At 41.0% G+C, this 21,170-nt stretch overlaps 2 protein-coding genes across 11 annotated transcripts in view; one reads left to right on the top strand and one right to left on the bottom strand.

The window, feature by feature from the left end:
- The window catches only part of TBCE (tubulin folding cofactor E), a 29,494-nt gene extending 19,985 nt beyond the window's left edge, over positions 1-9,509 (top strand). For 5 of the 6 annotated variants that reach the window (XM_040598426.1, XM_040598425.1, XM_040598427.1 and 2 more), the window contains 10 exons: positions 780-856; positions 1,123-1,218; positions 2,622-2,686; positions 2,774-2,838; positions 3,287-3,439; positions 4,707-4,860; positions 5,341-5,409; positions 6,506-6,565; positions 7,920-8,011; positions 8,262-9,509. In XM_040598426.1, coding sequence (XP_040454360.1) covers positions 780-856; positions 1,123-1,218; positions 2,622-2,686; positions 2,774-2,838; positions 3,287-3,439; positions 4,707-4,860; positions 5,341-5,409; positions 6,506-6,565; positions 7,920-8,011; positions 8,262-8,354 — 924 coding nt within the window. In that variant the 3' untranslated portion in view covers positions 8,355-9,509. Of the gene's footprint in view, positions 1-779; positions 857-1,122; positions 1,219-2,621; positions 2,687-2,773; positions 2,839-3,286; positions 3,440-4,706; positions 4,861-5,340; positions 5,410-6,505; positions 6,566-7,013; positions 7,074-7,919; positions 8,012-8,261 lie in introns of those variants that run through there. The other variant, XM_040598424.1, reaches the window with a different exon arrangement.
- B3GALNT2 (beta-1,3-N-acetylgalactosaminyltransferase 2) overlaps positions 9,297-21,170 on the bottom strand; it is a 27,977-nt gene continuing 16,103 nt past the window's right edge. For 2 of the 5 annotated variants that reach the window (XM_040598429.1, XM_040598433.1), the window contains exons 6-12: positions 17,956-18,066; positions 17,215-17,296; positions 16,260-16,443; positions 14,427-14,552; positions 10,556-10,715; positions 10,071-10,127; positions 9,297-9,723 (exon numbers count right to left, since the gene is read on the bottom strand). In XM_040598429.1, coding sequence (XP_040454363.1) covers positions 9,589-9,723; positions 10,071-10,127; positions 10,556-10,715; positions 14,427-14,552; positions 16,260-16,443; positions 17,215-17,296; positions 17,956-18,066 — 855 coding nt within the window. In that variant the 3' untranslated portion in view covers positions 9,297-9,588. The remainder of the gene's footprint in view (positions 9,724-10,070; positions 10,128-10,555; positions 10,716-14,426; positions 14,553-16,259; positions 16,444-17,214; positions 17,297-17,955; positions 18,067-21,170) is intronic. The other 3 variants (XM_040598431.1, XM_040598432.1, XM_040598430.1) reach the window with 3 other exon arrangements.

Raw genomic sequence — 21,170 nt, 5'->3', positions numbered from 1 at the left:
TTTGCTAAAACTGCAAAATTTTTGATACTGTCACAATCACATAAAAAACTGGGGTTTGTGCCAGCAACTTCTATTGCTTTATAATAAGCATTTATTTTTAAAAGTTGTGTTACCTGCTGTAGCTGTTTGCAAAAAATAAATCTTTATAAAGTAAAATAATGATGTGTCTGTACTTTCAGGACACAAGATTTAAAACAAATGCATCTTTGTTCATTTTGTAGACTTTTTGAACTAATTTCTTTTAATTGAAAACTTCAGGATATGTGCTGACTTAATGCAGTTCTTGGGTTTTAGTGGTTTCATGTGCTGGCACAGTCCCATCACAGAGAAGCCTCCAAGCTCTGATAAATTAAGACATTCAAGAAGTCTGGCAGACCTGATGAGATGTGCAGATGTTCCAGAACCATTAGCAGTCTGGTGTATACGGCCATTTCCTCACCTCATCATAGGGAAAATCTGATCGCTCCAACCCAACGGAGTAAAATAAATCCAGTTTCCAGGTCACACAGTCTGAGGTAGGGCAGCTGCTAGACTACAGCCTGGAACCCTGAGTCCTGTGACTGTACAGAACCCCTTTGATGTCATCTCTGCCGGTAGATCCAGACACAGGCAAGAGCCAGCTGGAAGAAAGTGAGGGCTAGGCAATCCATAATGCTTGTTTCTCTGTTTTGGGGAGCTGTGGCTTGTTCTGAACATCTTCTCAGGAAATCTACATGAAGTATAGTTTCTGGAATGATTTCCCCCAGCTTTTGTTATATTAAATAAAGTTTTGCTCTTAGGTTCTTCTTTGTGCTCCAGGATGGCCAGCACTTGAAGAGTTGTACCTTACTTCTAATAATATCGCAGTTTTGGAAAGGTAAGAGGAGTAACCTAAGCCAGTCGTTTGTGACTGATTGTACTGCAAAGTTACACAGCAGATGAAGTTCCACTCTGTAATGTTTACATCACCGTGACGTAATTGTAATGATTGTAATGATGCAAACTTCAGGTGATATACTTTATAAACGTTTATAAATGCACAGAACTATTGCATGCAGTTATGTACTTGGAAAACTAGTGTTTTCATCAGCATATAACTTTAAATGTTCTGCATTTGTGTTTGTTTTTTTTCCAATGTGGCAGGCCTGATAACGTCCTGCAGACCCTGAAGTTGTTAGACCTTTCAGACAACCAGTTACTGGATGGAAATCAGCTGCATCTAATAGGACATCTCCCCAGGTAGCTGTTAAACAAGTTTGCTGGGAATTCTTTGTCCTGGGTATTCATCTCCATGGTCTTAACTGAAATACGATAGTATTGATGTTGCATGGAAGATTTACGCAGTCTTGAAATAGAGGTATCTTGCCCTCTTGAGGAGAGTAACTGAATTATTTCACTGAGCTATTTTGATACGATCTTATTTTTGTTGTATAGTAACACATTAAGCTGTACGTTATTAGGTTTTCAGTATATACTTGTGAAACAGAAGTGATTTATCCTGTTACTAAGTTCTTGATATATTAGTATGCACAGGGGTTTTATCCAAGATGACAGGACTGTAGAGTGTGTGTGGAGTGACAAAGCAAAGGAGCCATGGAAGTTATTTCTTGGGGACAGTTTTCTGACCGTGGCAGTGCAATGCAGGCTCACCCCTAGCTGCACAGCCGTCGGGCTCTGCAGAAAGCCGCTGGGCAGTTTGCTGAACGGTGTCACTCCTGAGGCTGACCCACTAAATATCATTGGTAATGGATGCTTTGCCGCGAGCACTTCATACCCATGGTGCCTGCTTATTTGTCCTTTGTAAAGAAAGCAACAGGGGGGGTTGGAGGGAGGAAAAAAAGTGTAGTGACAATTCTTCCCTGTCTCTGTTATCTGCTCTCCATTATTAACCGTGGGCAAGGTTACTGTTGTGACTTTACTGGTACAAGTGTGTGGCATCTCCTCTGCACAGACACTCTGTTTTGGATGTTTCAATGCGTGTTTGGGCTAGTTTCCAGACTTTGAAATAGACACGCTTCAAAATAAAAAAACAAACAAAACCCATAAAAACCCAGACAGCACAATTCCCATACCGCATTGGGTAAATGTATTTCCACTTTCTCGAAAGAATGTCTGTGGTAATACCCTTTACGCAGATTTTTGGGGGTTTTCTGTACTCTTAATAGCAGCGTCTTTAATGGCAGTTACAGGCTTGAGCTGTGATTCTTGCTTTGGGGTTACCAGCCAGGGAAAGTAGGGGGGTGTTCCTTAAGCACTTCAGTTACAGTGGCTGCAAAAGTGTGGGACTAATACAGTAGTTTTGCTAATTTACAGAACTATTAGCTTGCACTGTGCACCAAAATAGCAGCCATGATTTTAAATAGCCACAAGCTATTAAAAAATCATTTGGAAAATCACACCGTTTAAATCCAGGGGCTATTGTGAAAGCTTGAAATTATTGCACTTATTCTCTGCAAGATTTATTCCCTGAACACTCCGCTGAAGTCTGGGTACTGTCTGGGGAGCTGCTGTTCATTTGTCCATGATTATGCACCACATCAAAAGTTTATTAGATTTTTTTTAAAAAAAAACCTGAGGTAGTATTTCTTTACAAAAAACTTCCTGTGCCATATATAGTAATCATCGTATCTATTAAATTTCAGATTAGAACAGCTAATACTTAGAAACACTGGAATATCTTCTATACATTTTCCTGATGCTGGATTTGGTATGTAGAAGTAACACCTTTATAGCTTTATAATTCTGTTTATTTAAAGTTTACGCTATTGCCTTGTAAATTTATTCTTTTTCTTAGGATGCAAGACTAAAATGTTTCCTGCACTAAAACGCCTTACAATAAATGACAATAAAATATCACAGGTAAGTTAGACTGTGACAGTTTCACATTTTGTAAATATGTGTGTCTTTTTTTAAGAGTAACTTGCAATTTCCTTTTTAAAAATTTCTTTGTATGTGTAAGATCCTGAGGTAACTGTTGAATACTTTGATCAAGACAGAGGCATAATTCAAAAATTCAGAAACATTCCTTCCCTCTGCTACCTCAGAATTCCTCTTGCAGAATTCCAGTGATCTAAAATGCCAACTAGTACCTCATTTGCTGCTTGTATTTTTTTTTATTTTTTTTTACTTAATTAACTGTAATGCAGGTTTTTTCCTTAGCTAAATGAACAGGACAAAAGTACTTGGTTCTGCTGACCAAAAGAATAGTTTCAGTCATAGTCATCGTATAGTAAAAGTCAATGTTACTGTGTGTTGTTCTGAAATGATGTTTGGTGTTTCCTCAAAAGATTGTTCCTTTCCCTTTCAGTGGTCATCTATCAATGAGCTGGATAAACTGCCAAGTTTGCGGTCACTGCAGTGTCACAATAACCCTTTCATGGACACAGAGAAGAACCCAGAGACCCTGAGACAGCTAATTATTGCCAAGATCAGTCAACTGGAGGTTTTGAACAAGTCTGAGGTACACGATATTTTAACAAATCGCATGAGTCTGCAGAAAAACATTAAATCTTTACCTGAGGAATTGTTTTTAGTTTCTTCTAAGATTACTGTTTGTTTGGGAGCAGGAAGAGTGCCGGCCATTCCATCACACACTGGTCAGTGCGGCACTCAGTAGGGCTGCAACACCCAGCCGTGTCTGGGAACGCTGCTAACTCAGTGGGGACTGGGACAAGACGGAGGAGTGGTGGTTTCAGGTGCCCGAGCTGTGTTGAAGTTGCAGGACCGTTATCCCAAATTGGGGTCCTCCTGGTGTGCACGAGCCGATCCACGCGGAGCTGAGACACCATTTATTGCATGTCTGCGCAGAGACGGGTGCTAGGTGGTAAATCCACAGAGCTAGCACAACTCTTAACACATGGTTAAACCCTTTATGCACTTTCAGCAATCATTTAGTTACATTTAGTCACATCTAATTCTCACTGGTTCTTACGAGCCTTGTCTCCATTTGAAGGTACAACTCTCTTTCTTTTCACCCCGCGTGCTCTGTGGGGAGGGGGCTGTGTTAGTAGGGGGCTCTCCTTGCTCAGGGTGGATCTTTTAGTATGCCAGTTAGTGTAGTTCACACTTAGTTCAGGTAGTTTTCTGTTTGGTCTCATGAACCATTTGCTTCTCCATGATGTTCTCCTTGATTCATGGTGTCTATCCCTTCTCCCAAGGTCACGCTTTGTTAACTGTTTATAAGGATTAACTAACATCCTCTGGTTTTCAAATTCTTTCTTGTTTTTCACTACAGATATTATTCTTTCTTGTTTTTCACTATAGATATTTACTTCTTTTTTTAAAGTAAATAATTCATGTATCAGGATTGCTAACAAAAACCATACTCTTGACAAAAACAAAAAAAAAAAAGAAAAAAAAAGAAAAAGCAGCACAGTTGCATGTGCTTCAGTGACAGTAATACAAGCATTTGCCTTCTGTAATAGGAAAATAGGATTATCCTGTAAACCAAATCAAACTTGCATCAAATGTTTATTATAAATGAGAGCAGAGGGAGCAGCTGTTCATAGCTACAACAGACATCCTTGCATCATCATGCACAGTAACATCTTTGCTTAGATACTAATTTATGGATCGGTCAGTACTTGGTGGTAGGGACTGTAAGATTCTTGGTAGCATTAAAACATACTGAACAGCTCAGTAAGAGCAAGGAGTCAGTGTCATTAATTAGATATTCTTCTCTGGAAAGCTTTATAATTATATTATGTGCCATTCCTGTGTCAGTACAGATCCTTCCTGCTGAAAGAAAAGGAGCAGAGCTTGATTATCGCAAAATATTTGGAAATGACTGGTTAGCAGCTGGTGGAAATTGGAACCCAGAGAAAAACAAACCAAGTGAAGAATTTCTTGCTGCTCATCCCAGATACCCATCACTTTGTCTTAGTAAGTACAAATAGAGTAAAACTATAATTCCCTCACTTCTGGCGCTGTGGTAGCACTTGTTCAGTCTCTCTTCAGTTTCCTTTCCCCTTGATGCTTTTTCCGGGTGCTGCTGCTGCCTCAGGAAAGCCCAGCTGTGGGCAGGCCTGCGCCTGAGTGGCTTCAGCTTCTGCGCGGCAGCCGCGTGGTGCTGCAGCCTTCCTGGCCACGCTCCCTGCCTCAGGGATGACACCTGGGAGCATCTGCCCTGTAACTACTGGCGAGCAGGTGGCAGCTCTCTTCATCTGGGGGCTTTTTTGAAGTGGGGATGTTAAGGGGGACCTCCATGTGCCTGCGCACCCTCCTAAAAGCTGTAGCAGTGGGTCCAGGCCCGTGCGCGCAGCAGGCTCGTGCCCAATCCAACACCACAGTGCTCTTAGGTCTGCTGCTGCATTTTTAGTCTTTGAAAAGGGTTCATGTCTACATGCACTTTCCTTCACACAGAATATGGTGCACCTGAAGAAGGAGAACTGAAGGGACAACAGCCTTTGACTCTGAAAAATCAGCTTCTGAGTAAGAGGCCAGAACTGGTCAACATTGTTCCTTCTGCATTTAAAGTATTTTATGAGCTTAGTGTTCCTGGGTGTACATGGAGAACAAAAAGTTCAAAAGCCTTGAGACATCACAGAGTTCCTGCTTGTAATTCTGCTTCTCTGAACTGTATCAATGAGTTTGACTAAACACCTGCTTCTGTGTACTCTCATTTCTCCCCTGAACACAAGCAGAATGATTTTCTTAATTAAGACTCAATGGAGAAGAGAGGTGATCAATACTCCATTCCAACAGTGTGAATAGCCTCTCTACAGAAGACGTTTGAGATCTTAACCTCAATAGCTACACTGTTTTCTGATTTATTTTCTTTTTTTAAATATAGCTTCTTAACATTGGGACAGACAAAAAAACCACGGGTATCTTTGGTATTTGGGGCTGTCTGCATACTTAAGTTAGGCTACATACCAGACTCACTTACAAATTCACTTACCTTTGTTCCCCAGCAAATAGAAGAAATGAACTTTTTTTTACTCCATGGGAAAAATAGTATTTTAAGGCATTATGTTCTCAGGCATTCAGGTGGAAGACTAGACAGAACAAGGGATCTAGTTGGCTAGACACAACAGAAACCTTTTTCAAGGATGAGTCTTAATCTCTGTAAAAGAATTAGGCTAATAGCTTCCTTAACGGGTGCTTGTACAGTGCTTTTGAGATGCTGAGAGTCAGAAACCAGCTTTAAACTGAGTAACCCGTGTCCATTCTACTGCATGTTATTTTAAAAAGCTAACTAGAAATTAAGCATTTTTAGGTAAATAATTTTGACAAAAAACCCAAACATGTTAAGTATTAGAGTTGCTTTTAAAATATTCTCCGTAACTTACCATAGATGAATAAAAACTTGGTTATTTTAATAAAATTACTTCTTTTAATTTTTTGGAGAATGACTAAATGCTATATCTTAGCTTCTCAGATACAGGCTACATCCTAATTTTTTTTTAGAAGATCAGGCTGAGCTAGGGGAAAGAATCTGTAGTAACAACAGACCAGAAAGACTCTGTGCTCCTGACAGAACAGGGCTTCATGTTGATTCACTAACGCCTCACTGTTCTTCCTTAAGCTTTGACGATTAAATGTCCTGAGAAACCTGAACAGAAGCCAGTAGAGAAAAAGCTACCAGGTAAGAAGTCTTGGCTTGTGTTGAAGCAGTTGATTGGTAGCTGCTTTTCAAATAACTCTATTAAAGAATGGCAGCTGCCTCTGGCCTTGTCAGCTCCTGAAGGCTCTCCCCTGAAGACACTGTCCACTGTCATATAAAGAAATGGCAGAAATTGTTTGAAGAAGTTGTTATTTTTCTGGCCTTCATACTTACTTTCAGTTCAGCTTGAAGATTGAAAGTTGATGCTTGTCTTATAACCTGTGCTGCTGGTTTCATGATGTGTCTGAGGCAATCAGAGGCTAATTAACTGGTATGAAACCTGGTGGATGTGTTAACCAAATAACAAGCACATGAAGTTGTGAGAGCCAGCTACGTAACCTGCAGTTCTAGATACTGAGGTCTAATATTTAATACATTAAGTTAGAACTCTAATTCTGACCTGTATCACGTTTGCCTTTTGACGTTTTAGTGCCTGTGATGAGACTAGAATGGAAGATTTTGTCCTAAATCAAACGGACGTTTTGGAAAGGTGTGTCAGAATGGAGTCTGAGAGAAAAGACTTACTCAAGCTTTATTCTAAAATAAAAATCACATTTATTATCACAAGTTGCATAAAATCAGATAGATACAGCTTTTACAAAAATGTTTGATAGAAAAATATTTGTCTAAGTACAATGTGTGGTATTACAGGAATAACTCACTATTGCTGTGCCTTTAGATAAAGCTTAAAAGAAGTGAAAGTTCAACCAAAATATCGAGTATTCCTATTGCAAACACAGGTATCGCCTCTGGAACAAAGTCCATTTACTCATTCAAGATCCATTACAAAAAATAACCCTTCGTGTAACTGACTTCATAATATAAACCACTCTACAACTCGGCTGGCAATTTGTTTGGGACTAATTAATGTAGTACCATTTCTAAGAACGGCACCAGTTCCACAGTGACATCCACTTGTTTGTGCTGGGAAAGCCAATTCCTGGTAATGAAAACTTCAAGGAACAGCTGCCAGATGCAAGTAGTCAGAACCCGACTGGTTTGTGTCCCAAAGGTCACTTAGTATAGCATGTAGTAAATACAAACTCAAAAAAGGTAAATTATGAAGCCGTAGCACTTTTGATTTGGTATATGGGATCAAAGCGCTTAAACCACAGTAGCATATCCTGTCCTATCCACCAGAGATTAAACCATTTTCAGGTTGATATTAGCAGTTACGGTTTCAGCTACAAAAGACATTATTGCAGTGTTAGAACTGAAGCGGCAATACAGCCTTTCACTGTTGCTAGAAGCAAGTATAGTTGAAACACTAGTACTTTGCTACAGCGCAGTGGTAGCAGCATTTTTCTAATAACTTCTCTTCCTTTCCTCTTGGCAGAGTCTATGACTGTTCAGAGGGTCAAAGGACTGCTGTATCGCCTACTTAAAATCCCTGGTTCGGAACTGAAACTGTCCTACGAAAGTTCTAAGGTGAGTTAAAAATGGGTAATTCAACAATAAAATACCGCATGCTGCTAAATGGCAATAGCACGTCCTAAAATACTACCTGCTGACGTGGATTTCCCTTACGGAGGGCAGTCTCCGTGCTCTCATCTGGGATCCGACTTCCCTCCTGTAGTATGACAGATCCACCCTGACTGCACCTGCCCGATCTGTATTTGGTTTACGTGAACAGATTTCGGTTTGAGTCTGATCAGGTTTTTTTCCTTTCTTACTCTAGCTGGAAGGAAAAGAAGTTGAACTAGACAACGACTTAAAGCCTTTGCAGTTTTACTCAATAGAAAACGGAGACTGTGTGTTAGTACGGTGGTAAGAAGGGACTCTTGATGACCCTGAAGGAAAAGCCAACACTGGATCTGCAGAAGAGGTACAGACCGCCCGCAGCCAGTATGGACAGCCGGTGCCTGAACACACGTATGGGAGAACGGGAATTTCATACGTGGCACCAGAGGGCTACACAGTAACACTTTCAGTTCCTACGCTGAACCGTCAGTCTCCATGAAAGAGATTGCTTTTGGCTCAATTCTTACTTGATATCAAATATCAAATAGTGCTTAAATGCTTCAATTAAATAAAACTCAAGGTACCCCTTTTGCCAGATTTTTACACTCCCTTCCCGCTGCAGCAGTGAGGACTTTTTTTTTCTGAACTGAGTACGTGATTTAGTTGTGATCTCCTTGTTTATATAATAGGACAAAAGCAGTGCTGCACTCAAAGAGGCTACTTGTAGTTTTCACCTTAAAGCAATCAAAAGTAAAACAGCAGTAACTGTAGCAGTATCTACACCGCCTTAGACTATGTAAGGTCAGAATCCGACAGGCCTTTATTCTACCCTACAGCATTAACCTACCACAGAATAAATAAGTTCTTTGCCTACTGCAAGGCATCGCTATTTATTTCACATTCTTTAGGGTGCTGTTCCTCAATCTTCCTTTACTTTCTGTTGCGTACCCTCAGATTCATACCTGATAAGACACTGAGCTATCAGAAATCCCTCCTACTCAGGCCAGGTTTGCAGTACTTCGAGATTTGGTATAAGCAGACTTTGCTGTTGTTTTTATCTAAAATGACAATGGAATAAACAAACAAACTAAACATAAATCCTAACCCCTCGCTGCCCCAGCCCCTGCACAGATGAGGGCAACCCGTCAGCCCGCTCCGAACCTGCTGCTGGTGCACAGCTGAGCACAGCTCTCCGCTGGATCCTTATACTGAGTTAAATCAGTAGTACTTTAATTTACAAAAGACAGGCTAGTTGGCATTCTTATGTGTATTTATTAATTACAAGTAGGTCTTTGACTTTATATAAAAAGGAAATTTTTTTATCTTAAACATTTTGGTTTTTGTCAGATCAACATCTATACTATAGAAAATTAATAGCATCAGTCCACTTGTAATTATCAAAAGGGATGTGCAAATGTTGTTATACTTTAGCTGAAACCCAACATTAAAAGATACCTTGATATTCCTTATTGTTCCAAGAATGAATCCAAATGTACACTCCTCCACGATCGTTATACGCTACCCTGTTTTCCGAGGTGAGTCCATCATCTTTCCTCACATCTACAAGGATCTCCACACAGTTCCTTTAATCTCCAGAGCTCTCTCAGTTCCTGTGGGGAATACTGGGGGGAGGACAGCATGCCACTCTCACATGTCTTCTCACACAACCAGAGACTATCCTGTTAGAGGGAGAGCCAGTTCAATAGGTTTTCTTGCAAAGAATTTAGTCTTCAACAGGCTTTGCTTCCAAGAATCGGTTTTCCATTGTTTCTAGCAACAAACCTTGCACACCAGCTAGAGGTATGTGTCCCTCTCTGATCTGCCAAACCTACTCAGAGAATAGAGGGGTGGGGTGGTTGTGGTTGGGTTTTTTTTAAATACATCTTAACAATTTTTTTTCTGGATTTTAACCCAATAGCTGTTTCAATATTTTTTTTAAGAAAAAAAAACAAAACCCTTTTTTATGCTACTTGGAGCAACAGACATGTTCTCTTTCCATAAGGTCAGATAATTTCTTGAGACTTACTTGATACCGCTTGGGTCCTACAGCTGCCATCCAGATGCCCATACTCACATCTTCACCCTGAAACAACACATTAAGATAAAAAATACAGATATTAGCATCAGGAAAGCAGGACTTTGTCAACTAAAAAGTAAATAAATTGTGAACTAAATATCTTGTACCAGCAGTGAAAACTGTAACCCCAAAAACCTATGTCTGGCTATTTTGGAGGTGTTAAATTAATCCTCCCAGCTTTCCTGTGACAATGCACTGTTCTTAACGAGAGTAGAAAAACCAGGATTGCGGCTCCAGAGATTCTCAGTCCAGAACACTTGTGCTTTGACCTAGAACAGACACTAAGTGCAGCAACCAAAAGCACTGCAAAAAGCCAGCATTAACCGGGAGAACCCAATGCTGATGCTTGAGCAATGCTCTTTCCAGCTCACCCAGTATATAGGCTGCTCCCCAGACCAGTTTAAGATAGAAAAACTGAACCAACGCATTACTACCTGGTACGTCTTTAATCTTTCAGAGTTGCTTGCCAGCCACTGAACGATGTCTTTGGAGATGACGTAGCCGGACCCACAAGCAAAGGCTGGATATGCAGGACTTGGGTATTCCAGCTCTTGCCATTTCCCAGTTCGATCAACTGCCCAATTTAGTCTGAAACTGAAGACCATGTTAGACATGAGATGTTTTCACGAAGCCCCTGTGTGAACACGGCTAACTGAAGCTAACACTGATAACAAACAGTATTAAGAGGAAGAAGTAGAAGGTGATCCCAGTTGTAGTTCGTGCCCTTATTTCTATAAGGTGTGCATCTAATTGAACACTGAAAGCTTAACTGTTGTTTGGGCCCAGTCTTTGGTAGTAAGAGAAAGTTCTCAGAACAGAAAGAAACGCAACACTGACAGTCAGGTCTTCAGCATGTCTGTGCCTGCTGCTGGGTTGTGATCCAGGTAAGCGCAAACATCCTTCCCTGCGTCCTGTAACAAGCACATCTTTGTCCCACCCTCTGGTTAATCAACACAACACAAAGTGGGTGCCTGCAGCAGGCACACAGGTACAGCGATGCTGCACAACCAGTTTTCCTGATAAATCTAGTGGCTGCTTAAAAACCAGGAAGTAAAGCAGAGTGATTTGGTTTTTCTATATACACCTTCTCGAAGCTGTTTTCCAAATGGAACTCAACAAACATCCAAAGTTGTGGCACATCCAACAAAGGCTGCCATCACTGAATTACAAAAAACCTGCCTGGCAGTTGTCTTCTCTGAGGAAGGTTGTACTTGCTCCCCGAGGCCTGCAGGAAGCCAGCAACGCTCTGTCTGCCCAGTGCCCCCAGTCTGACGGCCACCTCCGGGCAGCGTGGCATTGCTGGCTTTACCGTGCTGCCGTGCAGCACTGCGCACCCTGCTAACTGCTGTGTCAGGCAGCGAGAAAGGCCCTGCTTTCTCCCTTCAGGAACATGCTGCTACTACACTGCTCTTACCTTACAAGGGCTTCATGCACTCGCAGCTAAGTGGCGTAACTGCCAATGCACCAGCTGCTCCGCCTTTTTGTAAACAGGCTCAAGCGCTGCTGAATTCCGTCAGCAGTGTGTGCAGCTAAAAGCTTTAGTGAGCTACTAAGAATTGTGAGACAGCACCCATAGGAGGAATTACAGGTGAGTGGCAGATCTGTTATCGGATGCTACACGTGCATGGCTGAAGCTGACATGTTAAAGCACCAAGCAGATAAAATTCACATACGATACCTGAATTCACTTTAGATTCGGTATCTTCCACTCCAGCAAGTCACTGCAGGAAGGGTACAACCCCCTCCAGACGAGAGGCACCTGCTTTGCTAATAATTTTATACTTCCATAGTCATTTTAACGTTGTTCACTACACCTCACACTTGCCTTACCTGAAAAACGTGACTTACAGAATTTACGCATGAAGATGTCACCCCTACATGAGGTTCTCCCACAGACATACAGAAAAGATGACATTTTGTCCAACTCTTGTCTCAGCACGACTTGTCACTTCCTTTTGTCAGTAACCTAATAAAATTACTTGATACCTTAACACACCATTTCTACAGCCAGACTCGGCACAACTCATTTTTGCAGACTGCAGAAGAAAGCATTATCGATCCTCCTAAGGTCACTCGATGGCCATTCTGAGGCAAGCCTGGAAATACGTTACTGGAAGAACATCAAGCACGTTACACTGAACAGCATCTCTTACACCCCAGGAAAAGGGAAGGTATGTTTCATTTGTACCATGAACCTCCACGGAAGACTTCAAGTATCTGAAGTTTCTTTTTGGCCTAATTAAGGTCAAGAAAAGGTGCCGTTCTGAACTCCCACGGCTTTCCATAGCGTGGTGGGTGTGTTGGCTTCAGTGATCTGTTTGTTTACAGATTCATCTTAGGCTCAGTCGCCCTTGGAAACAGCTTGGTACCTTCTACCCCAGCATAACTTTGGTCATTCGCAGACATGATCTGTCAAAGACACCTCTCTCAAGCCTGAGGGGGACTAGTCTTTTGACTGCAGTTTTAAAAGAACAGAACGGCAGTAATTTAAGTACGTTCTCTCCAAGATGAGCCAAATCTTAAGTAGGATACCTGGACCATTTGGTTTTCCAGCCTGCAGTCCTGAAAGCTCTTAAGATTAGCTAGATAAGCTTTTTAAATGGTCATTTAAAATCAGTGAACAAATGAAGTGACATCAGAAAAGGTCTGTTGACTGACAGCATACCTAAGTACCGCTCAATCCAAAGCATTCCCTTCCCAGTTTCACTGAGATCTCATCCTTCATTTCTACCAGAGTGACCTGGTAATTTCAGAATCCGCAAGAACTCTGGTAAGTTTCTTTAAGAATACAGCAATTAATTAAGTATTAACAAATCATAAGGAACACTTGGCAACAAACAACTTGTCTGAACTAGAGACAGCTTAATAAGGTCTAAGTGAAGAATGCAAGGTCTGAGTTCTCAGACATGCTCAGAGGAGCAGAAGGAAGGGAGACCATCAGTAAAGTCAAGGGCTCAGGAAGTTACGGTCTCCACACAACAGAACCAGCTCTCAGAGAAACCCCGCTTTCCCCAATGCTCAAGGCTAAATATACAAGACATCACTGAGTTGAAAGGTAGGAGAGCTTGGAAGGATCCCCCAAAAGCACTTAGAAGACTCCTGCACACTCCGTGGTTACCCACAAAGCTGAACACAACCAGAAAACTGGCCAAGGAGCACGCCCATGGCAGGCAGCAACACAGAGCTAGGGACGCCAGGGAGGAGGCGGCCAATCCGGTATCACATCCTCAGCTCTTACAGCCAAGAAGATACTCCAGAAGAGCCTTCCCTACACCAGCTGGACCAGCAGCCCAGGCAGCTTACACATGGTGCTGTTTTTCCTTTTGCAAGTTGGTTTCCACCTTGTCATCAAGTTCCTGACCTTTTACACTGCTAGAATGAACCTATCTTACCTTCACTATTAGCCTTGCCTTGGGGTAAAGGTAGCCCCAAGAAGATGTAACAGGTATCAGGCAATCAGGGGGGTTTGTACCGGCTAGGGAACACAAGCCCACCACTCCGATCTTTGAGATCATTGTAAGACAGCCAGCTATTCCACACGACTCCACACACTTCATGAATAAGCAACAGTCAGTACCAGATCCGCGAAGACACCTTCAGCAGCAAAGGCCAGCATTTCTTCAGTACAGCCACAGGAAGACACATCATGTCGTTGTGCTGTATTGAACGTTATTTTGGATGCTACACCAGTGTAGCAATGCATTCCATGGATGGAAGGGAAGAAACGGGCTATTTTGATCCTCCTAGTTATTCCCAAGCATAATACGGGCTGGGGAACTTCACTGAAGAATTCACGAATTGGATCTGCCGTTTCAGACAGCAGCAAAATGGGTAGCAATACCTGCCACTCAGACTTCAAAATAAAGTGCAGCCTATAAAGATAATTTTCTTTCTCCTGTTTACCCCATTTCCTTAAGCCCACCAGAAAAATCACAGTGGCTTCAGAAAAAGCAACATTTGCACTTCTAGTATGTGCTTGCCTTCTAACTTTACTGTAGAGATGGAATACTTTTATTTACTTGAGTATCACGACAAAGACATATGCAACACATTTTAAAACTAGGTATTTGACAAGTTCAACTCCTTGTAAAGGCACGCTCTGGAAAGCTATTGTAGAGGACTGATCTCTGTATTCAGAGATGCAAAGTTTTACCACACAAAAGTCCTGCTTTTTATAACTAGTTTCCATAGGCAGAAAAGGGGAACCCACATGAAAACAGACTTAAAGCAGTAAACCATTCACTAAAGATATGGTATCTCTTAAAGACACGTTAAAAAAATAAACAAAACAAGAAACTCACTCACTTTCCCCACCAAACGTTTGGCCTGTCCAATTTTTTCTGCATTATCCTGTTAAAAACAGCCTCCAGATCAATGTAACAGTCATCATCTGTCTTCAGCAACAAATCAAAACTTGTTGATTCAATTGTCCTGTAGCCAAAAAAAAAAAAAAAGCAACGAGATGCCGAGCTGCAGCCCACAAACTACAGTTACACAACAGAACATTCTGCAAGGATTTTCTAGGAAGCAGAGGGGAAGGAAGAGGAAAGGAACGACCTTCCTACCCTTGACTTTTACATGTTTGCCCTACTGCCCAAGGCTGACTGTCCTACAGAAAGGAGAGGCAGGTGCATCCTATGATGATCTTACAACACAGATTTGTGTATGAGCTGAAGAAAAGTTTTTTTCTCTAGGACAGATGGAGGATTTGCTAATGAATCCATCTTAAAACACTGCTGACCTCAGAAGGGTCTGAATCCCTGCTGACGATGGCAGCACAGCTGTTCAAAGCCAGTGGCTGCACATCAGTAGCCTAACGCTTCAGCGTGAGACAGGCAGTTAGAGGGCAGTACAACTGTAGCAGGCTGTAAGAAACATCTGTGGAAACAACTTGGTACTTGATCTTCCTCAGTAAAGCACACTTCAAATACGAAAAAAAGCAATCTTTAACTGTCTGCGATAGCTGAATAGCTGTCACTTGTAAAACAACCAAAGAAGCTTAAGATTCTCGGGATTATTCCTGGGTTGATTAACCAACATTGTTTTTAAGGGTAATTTCTCTTCACAAGAAAGGCATTTTTCTTAAGCTTTTCATTACTAAATCTTGAAAAATTTGCTAACCTGTAAGAAATGATAAAAAAAAAAAATCTAAGTTTTGACATTTACATTCCCTTTTTTTTACATTCATAACCATGAGATTTGTTAAGTAAGTACATAAGCTTGCAAGCACCTAAAACTGTCAGCTGTATTTCTCACCCCATGGCAACATCAATTAATTGAAACAGCTGTCTCAGAGTAATGGAAAGAATTGCAAGTTAGAGGCAGTAACTTACTAGATTCACCACAGGCAACGTATTAACTATGAAAATTCTTCCCCTCAACCCTTCTTCCCCCTGTACAGCAGCTTCCTATCCTTCCCCTCTACTCAGCACCGGCGAGGCCACACCTGGAGTACAGTGTGCGGTCTCAGGCTCCTCAGAGAGGAGAGAGAGACACGGACATACTGGATGGAGAGTTTAGAAAAGGGCCACCAAGATGATTAAGGGACTGGAGCATCTCTCCTGTGAGGAAAGGCTGAGAGCACTGGGATTGTTGAGCCTGGAAAACGAAAAGGCTCAAGGGGAGCTCATCAGTATATAAAAATATATAAATATCTGAAGGGAGGCCGTAAAGAGACAGAGCCAGGCTCTTTTCAGTGGTGCCCAATGACAGGACAAGAGTCACTGGCCACAAACTGAAACAGTAAAATACGAGCTGGTCACAAGCCATCCTTTAAAAAAAACTAGGTTTTGGTCAGAAACAAATTAAAAGAAATTAAAAGGAGACTGAAAATTTTCACACCTGGACTCTTAGAACACAAGCCTGTCTTGCCAGTTCACGCTTATTTCAGCCACCAAGGGTCAGCATTCAAAAAACATAGATTCTATTATTTTAGTTACTACATGCCCCCAAAATTGTGAAAAAGAAATACAACTTCATAAAGTAAATCACATAACGTATGTATTCTGTGGAACCTTTCAGATAACGTAATAGGCTGGATCATCTTGCACTACCAACAGCAACATTCCTAAGAGAATAGAATCTTATTCTCTTAGGACAAGATAAGAGATTAAGATAAGAGAATCCTGTTCAACTCACCATCGGTAGAAGTTCAGCAGTTTGGCTGGAACATTTCTGTAAGTGTCAATAACATCTACAAAAACAATATCATCATAGGTATTGCTTTCTTCCTTCAATAAAGCATCTTCTTTTTCAAGATTTTTTACGTGACTTGTAAACCTTCCTGGGCGAGTATGGAGGCTTTTTAAAAGAGCATCACCTTCTGAAAGAAACAGCACCCATCATTAAACAAAGATGCATACCTACACACATTTCTCTTGGAATCATATACAACATACTGACAAAAAACAATCTGAAGAAGTGTTCAATTCTGGGGTTAGGAAAATCCTACAATAATGCTCTGAAAGTCACTGTTTTACGTTGGCTAGGGTTGACTGATAAGAATATATCAATTCTAGTGCTATGTGGCCAGAGCCTTAGACACTGGGAAAGGTCTCCTGTACAGTCTCTGACCGTTCTGCTGAAAAAGGTGTAAAACAGCAACAAGAGGGGTAGAAAAGCAGGCTATGTTAGGTAGTCACCGTTTGTCAGTAGTTAACGTTAAACATCATGACACGGTACTGCTAACAGTAGCAGGACTGGAAAAATGTGAAAATTATCAGGGAATTATTTCACTGCACAACATTTTTTAACTTGAGTTTGGGTAACAAAAAACAAGGACAGAGAAGAGAGTCTAGGTAAAAATAAAAATATAAATTTAGTTAATAAAAAGGCAAAGGCATGCAAGTCAACTGGAGTGGCTGACCAGGGGCAAGCAAAGAAACCACATCAGGATATTGACATTAGGCATTAAAAAACAAACAACAACAACAAAAAAAAAAAACCAAACAGAAAGACATTAACTGTTTCTACTAAAAGAAAATTTAAGGTGATCAGATTCATAGAGATAGCACAAATTTTACCTCAGAAATGTAGTTTAAAGTTCCTGGTTTATCATTAACATCAAATGTGACGCTACATTTTGCAGACTTACCTTGAATGGTGTAGATAAAACCACCTGCTATTCCCTCCACACCTTCTGTGAGTTCATGTGGCAGTAACCCTTCCCCTGCCTGCTAGAGACAGATTAATGGAAAGAAATAAATTAGTTCATCTCTCATCACCGATGTGTTTTTCCCTATGATTTTAAGGTGTGAGGTTTTCTGGAACTGAGAATTAAATTAAAACTCTTCTGGTTTAGGTACCTGCACAATGAAAGAGTATGATTTGTACTGTAAAGTTTTGTGGCATTTTTTGAAGTTTGACCTAAAACTAGCAGTACCACTGAAACTTTTAGAAAACGCGTTTTGAAGTTGAGAGTGAAGTGTAAAGTTATTAATTACAACAGCACAGCATATTTAAGCAAGCAACGTTTTGACAGGACGACAGACACACTGCTAAAAAGCAAAAAACAGCCTTATTCCCATCGACTGGGATTTTAGCATAGGATTTTTGACCCACATTTTGCCATCTCTGATATACTGATAACGCTTCACACCTGACCAAGGCAGTAAGTGAACTTTACTCCCTTCAAAAGAAAAGAAAATGCCGCTTACTAGCGTAATTTTTTTTGCATGCCCTTGTCCTTTTCCCTGGTAAAACAAACTTCCCCGCTGAGACAACAGGAGAAGCCAAACTGAATCAACAATTTACAGAGAAACACAGGAAAGCAAAATGCTAAATACCCAAGACTTTAAGGAAAAACAGAACCACGGTGGAAGGTGAGGTGACTCACTGTAATGACTCTGAAAACACCTCCTCCATCATTCACCATCACTTTATGAAGATTTCTTGAAACAAGGCCCTGAAGATCCTGGCTTTCCCACACAATGGTACCTTCAAAACTCTGGTAGGAGAGCAAAACACTGTTATGCGGGTATTCGAAGACTTCAAAGGATGAAAATCAAACAGTTTGGGGTTTTTTTATTTTAAAATAGTCAACTTCGTGCAGCACATAGCTTGAACGCACAACACTGATGTTTTACTTACACTTCAACAGAAGTAAATTACACATAAAAGAAATACATCTGTGAAACTCAGTAACACGTAATCATGCTTTTAAGACTAATCATGAATTTCTACATTAGGAACATTAAAATTTTAACAGAATTCTAGCGGAAAAGGTTTTTGCTTTCTAACATCATTAAGATGGCATTTAAAGGTAACCTGAAGTGAATTTTAAAAAATCAACTATAAAATCCTGCCTTACAAAGAGAATACATTAAAACAGATTTGAAAATAAGCGCTGCTTTTTAGCTGTCTGCCAAAACCAGAGATCAGAGACTCAGTCCTGACATCAGCAAAACTTAAAGGAAAACACAGCCACCTTTATCCTGGCAATGCTGTCACAAGCTACAGTAGGAGTGTCACAGAGCTCTGACCTCACATCTTGGCTAGTAGTGAAAGGAAGAGAAACGCAAGTGAGTATCTTTAAAATTTGCTGGGTTTAACTCTCACTTTAAGTTATGTCACTCCACGGGTTTAGATACGTGTGTGTGTGTATGTCTGCGTAAAAATTCTTGCATCTAAAAGCATTTCATCTCCACTTGAAACTAACCCGCCCAACAGTCCGACTCTTACCCATTTTAATGTGAAGACTTTCCTGAAGACCCCCTAAAAACATGCAAAGGGACAAGTGGTATGTTGCACAGTAAGAGTACTGGTACTGCTAATTCTTTTAAAGCAATTTCACCCTTATGACAAGGTAGTATAGAGTAGCTGTAGGGTCATTATACTCCTGACTGCTAGATAAGCGCATTCTATTGTGTTTCTCCCCATTTCACAGGAAAAATACTGGTAGCTAGTGGAACTTGGAACACGGAAACAACTTGTTTCATGTATTGTGGATGCATCTCTGTGGCTGTAGAAAGTGTTTACTCGTACTAACTTCTCAGCTCTTCCCCATTTTAGCCTCCTTGTACTCCAGAAACTCTCCAGTTACAGACACGCCACTGAGTTCAGCTCAATTCTTTGCTTTCCTCTAGAATTAGGTCTTAACATCTGCAGCAGTCGCGGTATTTAATGACAGCTGCATATTTCAGAAGTCTCTCATCTATTATTTATAAAGCCAGCTTTATAATCTAGTACTGGAACTAGTCAGTGTTTAGTCAAGCCTGACTTACACGCTCAATACCTCCCCCTTGTTTAACTACCTGTCAGTTATCAGAACAAACGGACCGCTACTAAGACCTTTTTTAGCGGCAGGACCCCTGAACACCCTGCACAGTAAAACCCACATGCTCAATTTCTCTATTTGCAGTGGCTATCGGCTCCCATTCCAATGTTTTTTGCTGTAGGGACTGGGCTCTAATCCCACTTCTGTGCCTTGTTTACAGACGGAACCTTTGGTAAGTTGTTTATGAGCCTGAGAGTCCTCTCCCTCCTCAGCAACCAGAAACATTAAAATTCTCACCACTGACTATTACCAATACTGACTTTAAACATGTACCAAGAGTCTTAATCTGCTATTACCAGGGAACCTCAGTGCAAGGTGTCCTACGGCTGCAAACCGTCGTTATTTTCCAGGTTGAGAGACTTGTAAGCAAATTTTCTAATGACTTTAGCCTTTAGCTAGTCTTACTCTGAGCCGCTTAATGAAAGCTGAGGCCTGAAAATGCTTAAAGCGAAAACATTAGTGGCACACCTGAGACTACATCATCTGTTTTTCCCCATTTAAATTCCAGCCTTGTTGCTGCCAGAGCGCAGTGGCATTTACAGTGAATACCGAACAGGTGTACTGACATAATGCAGCCCTGCCAAACCCCTTTCCCAACGTCAAACAGTGCTGTGCTTTTTGTTTCTAAAGCTACTCCCCATTAGTAATACAGAGCCTGCGTAGTCGAGAGTCCCATTTCCATGCAAGCAGCCCGTGGCTTTTTGACAAAATAAGTGCATTGCTAAGACCTGGCTGTAAGAGCCCCTCTGTGAGTTTTAGTTATCTGCTAGTGGTTCTGTTCTTCTGCGCTTTCAGTCGTTCCACAGCTGAATGATCGATTCTGTCTTTCACAATCTGGCCTGCCAGATGCTTATTCTAATGCTGCAGTTCCCCTCCTTTCCCCAAGACAAGCAGAAAGAGCAGCACTTCAGCCGGAAGATGAATGAAGCTCTTCAGCAGCCTGTACAATCCATTACTTCTTGAAGGTAGAAAAGCAGAGAATAGATATTGTCTCAGAAACCACCTTGTGACAATTAAACCACTCACTACATGTACTGCTCTCAAACAAATAGACAGGAACACGTGGGCATTCCGTCCCCTCTGAATCATCTTCTATGGTTCAGCATCCCAAGCATCACCGGAGACTACACGCTGTGCATAAGCCCTATTAATCTACATTAGAAATGTCATGTTATCCTGTAAGCATTCAACTTATGACACGTATCAGATTAAGGAAGCCCACACAAAGAAATATATGAATACTAATATCCCCTTTCTAAATGAAATACTTCCCATCTGCCTCTCAGGAAAAATGCAATCATTTCTAGCAAAATTACAACTGCCTAGCATTTTAGAATCTCAGAACAAAGTCTTAAAGGGAAAAGGCTTACATGTTACACTACCAAATTACTGGGTAACCAATACTTTCTAAAAACCTCAAAACACCTCAATCATTTTGACATCAAATTGGATTGTCAAAACATAAGCACAAAATACTGCAAGAGGTCTGCTGACTTGAAATGTCTCCTGCCAGCATAACTTGAACAGTATTCAGCAAAAACTGTTTAAGATGATAAACCAATTAATCAGTTGCCAATTCCCTTAAAAAGAGCAGGTTTCAAAATGCATCCATTCTTATAGAGCCAGGGGATTAAATCAGTGATTAAACTGCCCCCAAACGTCCTCTCTTCTAGACTTCTCTTGCTCCAGTTTTTCATAAAACACTTAATTTCTTGCATAACAAAGCAACCCAGACCCAAAGACAACTTACAGATATAGGAGCAAGAGTCCAGTCA

This window comes from Falco naumanni, chromosome 6, assembly GCF_017639655.2.
Source record: "Falco naumanni isolate bFalNau1 chromosome 6, bFalNau1.pat, whole genome shotgun sequence".
Taxonomy (NCBI): domain Eukaryota; kingdom Metazoa; phylum Chordata; class Aves; order Falconiformes; family Falconidae; genus Falco; species Falco naumanni.
This window is presented reverse-complemented; position numbering and strand designations above follow the sequence as displayed.